The sequence below is a fragment of the Limulus polyphemus genome, unplaced genomic scaffold, assembly GCF_000517525.1.
Source record: "Limulus polyphemus unplaced genomic scaffold, Limulus_polyphemus-2.1.2 Scaffold85, whole genome shotgun sequence".
NCBI lineage: Eukaryota > Metazoa > Arthropoda > Merostomata > Xiphosura > Limulidae > Limulus > Limulus polyphemus.
Window position 1 is genome coordinate 923,831 of NW_013665695.1, and position 13,330 is coordinate 937,160.

General features: G+C 31.3%; 1 protein-coding gene across 1 annotated transcript in view; it reads left to right on the forward strand.

Annotated features, from left to right (window-relative positions):
- The window catches only part of LOC106468047 (Down syndrome cell adhesion molecule-like protein Dscam2), a 119,748-nt gene that overhangs the window by 74,099 nt on the left and 32,319 nt on the right, over positions 1-13,330 (forward strand). Inside the window, exons 12-19 of the mRNA XM_022397076.1 lie at positions 1,895-2,068; positions 4,167-4,314; positions 5,114-5,262; positions 5,793-5,942; positions 7,236-7,400; positions 7,847-7,917; positions 11,048-11,291; positions 11,677-11,823. Of these exons, the coding sequence (XP_022252784.1) occupies positions 1,895-2,068; positions 4,167-4,314; positions 5,114-5,262; positions 5,793-5,942; positions 7,236-7,400; positions 7,847-7,917; positions 11,048-11,291; positions 11,677-11,823 (1,248 nt within the window). The remainder of the gene's footprint in view (positions 1-1,894; positions 2,069-4,166; positions 4,315-5,113; positions 5,263-5,792; positions 5,943-7,235; positions 7,401-7,846; positions 7,918-11,047; positions 11,292-11,676; positions 11,824-13,330) is intronic.

Sequence of the window (13,330 nt, forward strand, 5' to 3'; positions counted from 1 at the left end):
ATAGCACATTTAATCGTAAGTACTATCAGCATAGAAAATGTAGCTTCAAATTTGGTTTGTATAGCACATTTAATCGTAAGTACTATCAGCATAGAAAATGTAGCTTCAAATTTGGTTTGTATAGCACATTTAATCGTAAGTACTATCAGCATAGAAAATGTAGCTTCAAATTTGGTTTGTATAGCACATTTATTTATTTATATGACAAATATAACCAGCGTCCTAAGTATGATATTCTTCACTGATTCTATCTTCCCGGGTAATATGTTAAACTGTATAAACATGTGAAAGAGTCATTACTTTGCTTTGATGATAATATACCAAATATCCTGAATATATTTGGAAAGCATTACATTCAGCACGATCTAGGACTTAAGATATATTTAGTGAATAGCCTGTAACTCTTTCTGTCTGAAGAACGTTTGGAAACAAACTTGGTGATTACAGAGAAGTACTATTGCAAGTACAGTTTTTGGTATTAGATCTAATAATCAGGAAGAAAAGGTGTTATCACTGCAAAGTATATAAAAAAACTAAATTTAAAATCAAATATCTTACAATAAGTCGATCGATCTCTCATCGTTACAAACAACATCTGAAGAGAAAAATTATCTCTAGCGTTCGTCGTAGCCACGCTGCAAGTTAATCCATGTAATATGATTATACACAAATACAATAGGCAACAGTATATGCATTTTCTGTGTTAATTTCAGCTGTCATAATATCTTGAATAATGTTGGCAGTTTTCAAACTTTAGCAATAAATTTTAACCTTAAAAGTTATAATGCTGATAAACAGGGTTTGAGTTTCATGAAATCTGACTTTTATAGGTTTCTATGTTGGTTATAATTTTCCCTTTAAACACTCTAGACTTCTTATTACGATCTTCAGTTTCTCCTGCTTCGATAACGTACGTTTTATAGGAAACGATATAACGTTGGTTTTATATATAGTGTCTAAGCCCACACTCTCAAAACACAAACTAAGAGCGGTCGATAAACTCGGAAAAGGATAGAACACAAACTGCAACATGAAAGTTGACGGAGTATATCAAAATTTATGAGGGTTCCGCTCTACTAAATATGCTAAGGAGATTTCACGTTATGTAAGAGTTTCCTCACATTTCTAGATGTGTCTCGAGTTTTTGCTTTCTATTATACTAAATACTTTCATGGATATAAGAGGTAAATGTATGCTATAGTTCTATTGTAACTGGCGTTCTAGAAATCTTGTTTTGTTCGAAAGTTGAATCAATGTACGAAATCATTTAATACTTCTTGTCAAAGTCGCCATTACGTGTTTCGTCACAGCGGTAACCCAAACCCTTTTATAAGTCTCTAAAGCGTAGTTTTGCATCTCTCTATTTTCAGTCAAAAGCTCTAACTGTCTAACTTTTAACTATGATACCGAATGATGATATCGTGTTAACGAAGAGAAATATTTTGGATGATATTTCAACATTTTATCCCACTGTTTTTGCATTTGAAACATCAGGCAGTATTATTTTCATCAAAGTATTTGGTTACAAATATCAAATTATATTATAAACAGAATAATCACAAGATATCAGTATTATGCATTTAACTTGACTTAAAGTAGACGGACTTTTACGATTGAACAAGAACCCCAAATAATTAGTCACAGCATTGGAACTTAGAGTTTAATATCAGTTCTTTAAACATCAACAACACAGGTTCAGTCTTCGATCTCACTGGAAGTACGTGTTTAATTTAAGATTGTAAAATTTACCTATTGTCCCTCAGCAATAACTATATTTTGTGTAATCATCTATCAGAAAAATCAAATACTTATTACACTCTATAGTTAGTTTTCAATTAATATTGATTGAGATTAATAGAAGATTTTCCAACATTTAATTGGTCAATTTTTACAGGAATAGCTCCTATTGGTTATCATCCTATCACCACAAGCTACCACTACCAGATTTTTGAAAACGGTTCCTTAACAATACAAGATGTAACTAAAGACGATGAAGGATATTATTTGTGCCAAGCAACGAACGGAAATGGTTCAGAAATGAGCGGAGTTGTGACGTTAAAAGTACATGGTAAGATAGTTTCAAATAAAAGTCGATGGTAAGCTAGTTTCAAATAAAAGTACATGGTAAGTTAGTTTTAACTAAAAGTACATGGTAAGTTAGTTTTGAATAAAAGTACATGGTAAGTTAGTTTTGAATAAAAGTAGATGGCAAGTTAGTTTCAATTAAAAGTACATGGTAAGTTAGTTTTGAATAAAAGTAAATGGTAAGTTAGTTTTGAATAAAAGTAAATGGTAAGTTAGTTTTGAATAAAAGTAGATGGCAAGTTAGCTTCAATTAAAAGTACATGGTAAGTTAGTTTTAAATAAAAGTACATGTTGAGTTAGTTCTAAAATAAAACCTAAGGTTTGATGTTCTACTAGAGAATGACTTGTTAATTGGAAACTTTGTGGCTACAATTGAACTTTGAAGTCATTCAGGTTAGCTCTTTGGAAAATGTTAGTACAAAGTGCTTACATTCTGGTAAAATAATTACCTTGTCAAACAAACATGATGAATAGACCAGCTGACGTTGGCGTTTCGAAGGTTCATTAACAGCCCTGCTTTATTACTCTCATGATTATAGATACGGCTCAGCATACAATTCAGAAAGAAAGTTTTAACTTCAGAAGGATTGCAGTAGATAAGTGAAGTTAAATTTAGATTATGTGAGTTAGTTCCCTAGTATTTATCGTGCGTTATTCCAACGATTCAATACACAATTTGAAAAGTTTTAACTTCAGAAAGATTATGCTAGATAACTGAAGGTTTTTAAAATTCAGTGTAAATTATCCGTTTTTTTTATAGTTAACGCCTGTTACTCCTATGTGCATTAAACATTAGAAGTCTACAAATAGAATAAGTAAAGCTCTTTAACGGTTATGCGATAATTATTGCTAAATTGAAAATTTCTCAGAATATGTAAGAAAGAGCAAAACAACTAACACCCTTCCATATCAATGCTGATACTAAAACTAACATCCTATGCTACTAATGCTGATACTAAAACTAACCCAGTTCGTTACTAAGGCTGACACTAAAACTAATTTCCTTCGTTGCTACTTCTGCTACTAAAATTTACACTCTTCCCTGCTAATGATAATACTGCAGCTAACCCCTTCCCTACTAATGTTTATACTAGCAAATGTTTGGTGACCCATTCCTTTTCCCTACTAATGCTAACACTAGTAAGTATTTGTTCAGAAAACCTTCATTCCTACTAATGATGACACTAACAAGTGTTTGCCGAAATACTAAACAATCACAAAATACAGCACAGCATACACACACACATACACAGAGACGCTACCAAATAATTGACACGCAGTTCGTTGTTCAGATAACCATAATAACACTTTTTTATACCCTTAAAAACGGATGATACTTGATTCTCTGAGATCACAGGTAAAACGTTAGGAAGTTTTTGTTTTGGAAGGGAGCCCCAGTTGTATTACATTTCACATTATTCTGTCTTAAAACCTTTACTTTTTAACATAATTTCTCATTATAAATATCCTTTAAACTATCTATTTAATGTAGTAAGTGTTAAATGATAGAAATATTAAGCCACACTTCTGCGACATTTGTGTAACCAAGTCTGTACTGACCCTCTCATTATTATGTGGATATTTATAATTTTTGTACTATTTTATTGAGAATATATTGTTCTTGCCCATAAGTTATTTCTTGATAGTTAAACACTTGATACATCAGATAAAATTATTCTAATTTTTATCTTATAAGTTCATTTATGGCCTATCTTGGGTAGATAAATTTTTGGTTTTTACGTATTCAAATCGATCCATGATGTCGTTAGAGTGACGCTACATTTTAGAGAATATTCAGCTAAAGTTTGTTTGTTTCTTAATAGAAATTATACTTTCCAGACTTTCCACATGTGTTTGATGTGAACTGGTTAATAATCTTTTGTCTCGCTCGAAATCGCTTCTATCAAGAGTTTATAAATCAATGAGTCACACTCCAAGTCAAACGAGTCACACTATAAGTCAAATGGGTCACACAAAGTTAAGAATCAAATAACTTAGGAGATATTATTATCAATGAAACGAACTCTAAGTAACTAAAGAGATATTATTATCAATGAAACGAACTCTTTCTATTATTTTAGTTGCACCCAAATTTCGCAAGAGGTTCCAGACCCAGATGATCCCGAAGAATAAGTCTGCTACTTTGGACTGTAGTGTGATAGGTGACCAACCAATCAAAATTACTTGGCTGCGAGACAAACAACCAATTGCATTTGATCTCGAACCAAGGTGGGTGAGATTGATAACATAACTTCGCTAACTGAAGATTTTAAAGATAACTTAGATGTAAGGAATGATAAATTGTCATGATACGCATCCTAATTATCTCCAGATATGCTGCTTTTTGCGTGTCTATAGCAAGTAAAATCATGTAAAAAATTTCATCAGCCGAAAACTTTCTAGAATTAAATCAAACCTTTTTTTTCTATTTTATGAAAGCTGTAAAATAAAATGATGAAAGTGTTGAGAGCAATTCATAAAAACGACTCCCATGAAACGATTAATGTGAAAAAAAAAACACGTTTTTTTCACGATAAAATTTTTTTAGTTTCTTCTCTGGCGAAAGTTACAACTAAAATTGTCTCATACCGATAAAGAATTACAAACTTAGAAATATTTGAAAATACAGATAATTTCTTTTAAAGCGAAAATGAAAACAAAAATGTTTCTAAATGACAAAGAAAACGTACTTTTAACTTGAGATTCACAATCTAATAGTCATTTTTATCAGAAGAGTTTATGCATAAAATATCCGAGCTGTACACGTCACTATCTTATTACAGTAGAAAGAAGCACTTTGTCTAATGTCTTTATAATGATATGAGTAACAACACATTTATCTGTTTGTTATGATAGAGTTATTCGAGTAAAAGTAATATAAAATATAAAGTTATATGAAGATAAAAACTCGTATCTTGTTGTTCTTATTAAAATATTTCTGCATTTAGTACTTTTACGTATTTAAAATTACTTGTCAATGCAAGTTTCACGATTTACTCGGTTCGACTTAAAACAAACAACATTTCAGGGTAAGAAAAAGCGAAGTGACTTCAAGTGGCATGTTAAAGTCACAAGTGACTGTGACCTCCGTTGGCAGAAGTGACTCAGCTCTTTACACTTGCATGGCTACTAATGACTATGGTTCAGACGAATCTAACGTACAGCTAATAGTACAAGGTACGTTGTTCTTACCCTAAACTGCAACTATAAGTAGTTTGCACAGAGGGCATTTAAAAAGATTATTAGAATTATTAGGAGACCCTTCTCAGAAATACTAACCTCTCTCCAAGTAGAAATAATCTCAACAAGTTTGTGTGGTGTCACATTTTTATGAAATCGTTTACTTTTTCTTGTTTAATTTTTTTTTTATTTCCTTGATTTTGTAGCTAGCAATCCTTAAAATAGCATATTTAATCAAGCATATTTAATGAAGATATGCGTTTGAAATTTCTATCTTAATATGAAGAAGCAGTTTAATAGATATTAGTCGCACACACATACACAGATATTCGTGAGTGTATCATCTCAAAATTAGAATTATTTTCATTCTTGTATGTGGTAAGTCTTACGTAACCAAAAACGTAAATTAATATGCACCATAAAACACCACAATTGAATTATGTATCTAAAGTAACATCCACCAATATAATCGGATGTGTTTTTCTAACACTTGTGTAAGCATAATCTATACATTTTTTGCTTTTCAGAACCACCCGATCCACCCAGAGAAATTCACGCTGCAGACACCACGAGCCGCTCTACTAGAATCCACTGGGATCCACCGTTTAGTGGGAATAGTCCTATTATTTATTACACCGTCTACTGGCAGCGAACAAGAAAAATAACTTCATCTGAAGGTAGCAAGTTTTTATTTTTTTAATTTTGATCAAGTTGAATTAAGAAGTTTTGGGTGTGTATATCTTAAACCAAAGAGCAAGTCTGTATTACGCTGAGCTTCAATCAGTTTTTTTTTCTACTAGTAAAATTGCATGCGGGGTTATTGTTAATAAACTACTGTATATGGTAAACCTTTTGTTTTTTCCTTTCTACAAATTACACAGAACTGCGAAGGCAATGTAGAAGAGAAAGAAGTGATAATATTCAGAAGTTTTGATTTTATTTCATTCCTGCTGTACAAAAAAAAAAAAAATACAAGAAGAAAAACCGAGCTTTACTTTCGAAACACGTGTACCGAAAGTTAGATGATAAACATTTTCTATAAGCTCCGTTGGTCGCTAATTCAGATCGCTTCATTTTGTGTTGTTGTTTTTTATGGTTCTCTGCAGCAGGTATTAATGTTAACTATACAACTGGTGATTGCGAGTAATTTGTACCATCCATGGGACATAATTATCTAATAGTTGGCTGAGTCTGATTCTTTCTTGTTTGCAATTACCAAGATGATACTGTAGCGAATGAATCATTTGAGAACCATTACTAAAAGAAAGGGAAATTTTTGAAATTAGAGATTAGTAATGAAGATAGCAAGTTCACGAGCCTAAGCGTAGTCGATATGTATTTTACAGACACCATGTCTTTCACAGTTAATGAGCCCTTCATTGTAATTTACTATATCTGATTCAACTTTATATAACACTAAAGTAATTCATTGCCTTTAAAGAAAACCACATAATAATATTATTTCCTATCTAGATATTATATGAGACTGAAATTATTCATCTGAATGGAGTGATAGAAAGGTGAGCGGAGAGAAAGAATAAGAAACATAAACAAATATAATGATATCTAGATTGATACATTAAACAAATAGGAACATGGGTAAATACTTAATAAGATAAAAGGTAATTGAATAGATAGATATTTGACAACTGTAATATAAAAATATCTGTATCTGGTGTCTTCGCTGAAAGGTTGGTAAGGTTTTGTTCAGCCCAAAGGTACGCCCATTGAACCGTAATAAATCTGAATCTGATTAATTATTGTTCAAATATCGAAAACGCATTTTCACATCATTAAATGTATTCATTTAGCTACTGTTTCGATTGATCGTAAATGGTTTTCCAGACCAAAGTATTTCAATTAATAAAACACGAAAAATCTCCACATTCTCTGAACGTGTAAGTGTTTTTAGTGAAGTTAATTTTGTTTGAGTTTTCCTCTTGTATCTGATTTAATCTTACACTCCGAAGCAAACCACAGAGTCCTATACAACACAACGATTCCTAGTACAGATATCAGTACTCGTGTGAACTTCTTGAAGCCTGCTACAACTTACGAAGTCTATGTAACAGCAGAAAACGTTATTGGTGTGAGTGGACCAAGCAAGAAAGTTTCCTTTACAACCGAAGCTGAGAGTACGTTTTGTTACAACCTCTTTGGTATTCTCTCATATAAATCATATAAGAACTACATCTGCTTGCTTTGAGATACAGTGCTCTTACCATGATAAGCTGAGCTTTTCAATTTTATCAATGTCAGATCTAAAAGACAAAGATACATTGTCTAATAAAATGCTTAATGCAATTTGTATCATAAGAAACTAATTTCTAACTTTTAGTATGAATATGAAATAAACAAATTCTAACTAAAGGTAACTAGATAATTTTTAAAATTTTTCAGCTTTAGAATTCTGATGCACTTTAAAAATTCTTATTTGTTTAATCATCGTTTTAATTTATTTAGAATTAAACCAAAACGTAAATAAAGAATCTTGATATATTAATATGTTACGCTATATCCATCTAATATTCACCGTTTTATACAAACTGATTGAAAGTGAGAAATTTTTTCATGCCTACAGCTCCTGCTGGACCACCGCAATCTATTATCATAGAAAGTGTGACGTCAGAAGCTCTGCGAGTCTCTTGGTTGGTAAGCTCATCTTCTACTTGCATACATTTTCCATGTATTTAGTGTATTAATATTTTGCGCTGGAAAGGACTATTAATTAACCTTCCTAAAAGCAATTTTTCGGTTGCATAACACTACCTACGAAATGCCAAATAATTTAAAAAATGTAGTACTGATACATGTCATTCACCGCGACTTTATATCGGATATGGTTGTCACGTGTATTCAAAAGTGTTTTAATATAATATATGCAACCTTCTGTATTGCCGGTGACAGTTTTTTCATCAGAAAAGCTAAAATGTAGATCAAGAATGTGCGCTTATCATTAAGTACTGTAGTACTTAAAAGTATGGATCGTCATGAAACAAAATGGCGGCCATAAAAATCGCCCGTTTAAAACCACCTTTAAAATGTTTGAATATTAACAATGACTATTTCAAAGTATTGGCTGAGCAAAACTAAAGCTTACTGTACTTATACAACTGCCTAAATTGCTATGTACGTATTTATGGAGTGAATCAAAATTTCACTATTTCATCTAAGTAAGTAATTAAGTGACTTTTGTCTGGGTTCCCAATGATTCCTTTCTTGTACCGAGAAGGATATTAGCATACACATATAAAACGGACAATGATGTGCTACTAGGGGCGTATAATTACATTTGAGGGTAGTTTCGTAGAGATCCTGATGAGTAAAATTGAATCGGGTAAATGCGAGCCCAAACTTTGTATTACTGGCGCACAAAAATATAGCTAATAAAAAAGAAGCAAACGAGTATAATAAAAAATTATAAAACAAGTAGGGATATACGTAACTTTCTATAGCAATATAGAAAGTTTTAATGAAACAAAAATTATTGAGACAACTACTGAAAGTGCGAAGTGCATAGAAAACAGTCTAACAATAATCTATAAATCAGGTACTTCAACGTGGATCTGCAATTTAAAGCCGATCTCTTAGTTGTTAGATGTGTATACTTGAAAAAAGTAAAAAATATTAAGGGTTGATAATATTAAAGATGGGAAATCTTTGGCTACTTTAAAAAAATCAGTTCACTCTCACAAACCAGTAAATACGACAGTTAGTGTGACTCATATAGACAACAGTAAATTTTACTTGTTCTGAAATTTAAGTTTCTAAGTATTACATATCACACTATATAAATTTTTCGTGAAGCAGTTAAAAGATTTGAAACTAAAGGAAAAAATAATGTATGCTATTTTGCTAGTGAGAAGAGATTTTTGCAAAAGTACACGACTTTTTTGTTTTTTTAGCGCAAAGCAATATAATGAGCTATCTGCGCTCTTTCTACTGCGGGAAATTGAACGTTGTAAGTCCGTAAACTTACAACTAACTCACCGAGGGACGAGTTCTTTTAAGAGCATCACCATTATTTTGGGAAGTTATTGAACTCAGACTTTTGATGATGCAGAGTATTTTAATATTATCTGGAAGATGATAAGTTTTGTGATTATCGGAGGGTCGTACAGTTGCCAACAAAAAGATTTGTAATTTGTCTTTTGGGACAACAAACTTTTAGATTTACATAAATAAAATCATAAAGATATACGTCAACTACAGGAGATTAACGGAAAACCCTAAATCTGACCTGATAGTCTTAGCCTGTAATTATTATACGAGTAACATGATAAATTTGAAGGTTAAAAATTAAATTACTGTCATCAGGGGTAAAGTATGGTTAGCAGTAAATTTCAGGTTAAAATATTAAAATTAAGCGTTTTCTGGATTACGCTGCATTAAAACGCATTTTCCAATAATTTATAAAAATTAAATTTTTTAGCAAAAAAAAAAAAAAGAAGAAAGCATGGAAGAGCTACAGTTTAATATCATCATTAAATAGCGTTTCAAGCTGTCCAGCCTGAAGAGTCATGGTATTGAGCGAAAGGCCTATTCAGCATTGGATACAGCAGATATAAAAAGAAATAAAACATGGAAGAGCTACAGTTTAATATCGTCATTAAATAGCGTTTCAACCTGTCCGGCCTGAAGAGTCCTGGGATTGTCCGAAAGGCCTTTTCAGCAGATATAGTATGATTGATAATATTGTTATGCATTCTTATTTATGTACAATCATAAGTTTTAGACTTCATATCACTTTTTCCTCCCGATAAATATTTTTAATCAAATAATGTTTCTCTACACAATTACATTCCTGAACAATAAATGTGTTTGTAATCTCCAAACAATAAATAATAATAGGCTTGCAATCTCCAAACGGTCTTTATGTTCTTTATCTTACTATGTTTCATGGAAATGAATAATTCAATCATATCTGTCACGTGAAAACAGACTCGTTTCGGTTAGTGGCTAACAAAAGAACAAATGCATTTTTAGTTTTATGATTATATATTCATTAAGCTTCTAATACGTTTTGATTTATGCCCGAAAATATCGTTAACAGCGAGGGCATCCAACTGATGAAGCAATGCTTCATAAGTAGAAACTTGAGAAAAGTACATATATATATATATTTAACTGTACTGATGGCTAAGATAATTTTTAGTTTAGCTCCAAGTACACAGTTTATTCTGATCGGAAGTTATTATTATTATTGTGTGATAAGTAAACTCTAAAAAAAGTTGGTGTGAAGCTCTAATATGGGAGATATACCCCTAAAAGTGTTTATTCATATCATTCACTAGAAAAAATTATTTAAAACACACAGTAAAATTATGAACCATTAAATATTAATATTTTAAGAAGTAATACTTCATAAATGTAAATATCTACATTCTGTCTTCTAAACAAATTATATTAATAACATTTAATAGTAATTGTAAAACTATCTTATAAGTAATTCTATTGATAGTTTTTTAATACCTACACAAGACTTAATAAATTACTCCCATTCTGTCTATAAATTCACACTTTCAAGTATATAACAGGAGTATGTACTTTTATTTGTTCCACATTTATATCTTTGGGTGAATTCTCAATTGTCAGTAACAAGGGGTGTATTTATTAGAATCATACCTCAATTAAACTTTTTTCTTAAAGTGTAGAACCTGGTTAGTTGTTCAAAAACTCAGCACTGGTGCAGTGCTTTCAATAGTTTTTGCAGTCACGTGTTATCCATTAGTTTCACCATTAAAATAACAATCTTACTGATATATTTTGACTGTTTTTTAAGCCTCCTTTGGAAAGTGTTAGGAACGGAGTTATTCAAGGCTATTATGTGGGATACAAAAAGACAAACTCCTCTGAATCCTACCAGTACAAGACTGTCGAAGCAAAATCTAATGAAAATACCCGCATCAAATGTGATCTTCAGGGATTGAGAAAATTCACATTCTACACCGTAGTTGTTCAAGCTTTTAATGAAAAGGGTGCCGGACCTCGTTCTGACGCCATCATCGGAAGAACTTATGAAGACGGTATATATGACTAATCTAAACGTTTCAGTTTAACCGCTATCAACGCCCAGTTAATCAGTTTTACTTATTTCTAAGATTTCATCTCCACTATATAAGTATAGGTGTTACAACACACTTAACGCAGAACTATAGTGACAGAAACCATGCCTTAAAATATGTGTGTCAGTCTTTTTTTATTATTTTCTTGTATTTGCAATTATGCATATTTTTATTTTAGTTTTACGAATATATTTTAATATTTGATTAGGGTTCATCGAGCAACAACAATAACCAAATCTATTTTACAAACTAAATACTCTTGAGTTTTATTCATATCGTTACGACATTTAGTATTAATTTAAAACCAAGTACTTTTTCTGTAGTAATTCGATTTCAACTTCTTCAGTGCCAACAGCGCCACCTGGAAATGTAAATTGTGTGCCTGTTACATCACAAAGCATTACTGTTACGTGGACGTCACCACCGGAGACATCCATCAATGGGAAGTTAAAAGGATACAAAGTTTTCTGTAGACCGGCGACATTATTTTATGGTAAGTTGAATAATATTACAGAGAAAGAGTCAGCCACATTTTACTTTACAGTCAAACCAACTGTAAAATATTACAGAGTAAGAGTCATCCACATTTTACTTTACAGTCAAACCAACTGTAAAATATTACAGAGTAAGAGTCATCCACATTTTACTTTACAGTCAAACCAACTGTAAATAAAATAAAACTTCATAAACTATTTTATTCAACGTCAAATTTTTGGACACATGTACGTTGTTGTAAAGATACAATAATGTGAGTCATTCAGATGCAGTGACCTTTAATCTTGTTCTGGCTCTTTTCATTTAAAGTAATTAATATCGGACACCGTTCAGCATATAAAGTATTTTAGTCTAAAATATCCAGTCATTATTTTGTTAGACTTACATACATAATAGTCAATAACTAATTTATATCCACCAGACACAAAAACACAACTGAACACATTATATCTTTTAATGTTTAACATTATATCTCTTCTTCAACACAACTGTGTACGTACTTAACATTATATCTCTACACAAACCCAAGAACACAATTGAACGTGTAGTTAACAATATATCTCTACGTACAAACAAAAACATAGCTATCGACCCATTTCTCAACAGAATAAGAAACTACTAGTTTGCATAGGTCATTTTTATTACATTTTTGGCAACTTACGGGATTGAATTTTTTTATTACCGCCTTCATTCTCGTCGTCTCTGTTTGTTTTTGTTTTTTCCGTTAGTGGTAATTGAATTTTCGAATTAGCACTTTATAGATTAAATATTTTATTGAATTGCACTTTATAGTTCGCAATTTACATACTTTAACATACATACGTATATATTGGGTTCCAGTTCATTAAACAACATAAAAAGTGGTCGAAATTTCACGTTTTTCTTATTTTTGGTTTGTTTTTGTTTGATTCATCCGTTTCAGTTTTTGACTTCTCTAATTTCTGGTTATGGTTCATTAATCATTTCTTTCCCCCGTATTTTTTTCATTTCCTCATATTTCCTTTTTAAAACTACTTTCATTGGATTTTTCACATTGAGAGTAAAGACCAAATTAAGTGTCTAAAACACTTCACGATAACAGAGTCGAGAGTAATAAATAACCAAATTAAGATACGTAAGAAAAACAAATTTTGTTTCAAAAGCCTTAATGATTGGAGCACAAAGAGAATAATGAAGTTTTCGGGAGAAGAAAATTTATTTCATCTCCGATTATTATTTTTCAAATCAAATCACCGAGTAAAAATCAAAGGGTTAACAGCAACTTTACTAAACTTTTATGTTTATGAATAATTATTAGGCAATTCCATTGAAGATTTTTACGTAGCTATTACTACAACATAAGGAATTTAATACGTTATATTAAAATTATTTTGAACATCCAAATCGTCATGGGAGCTGACGATATAAAATCGTCGGGGAAAGCCATGTATTAAACATACATTTTGACTTTGAATATGGTGAATATTTGATAAGAATATGGTGAGTGGGGGAGAACTTCCCAACCC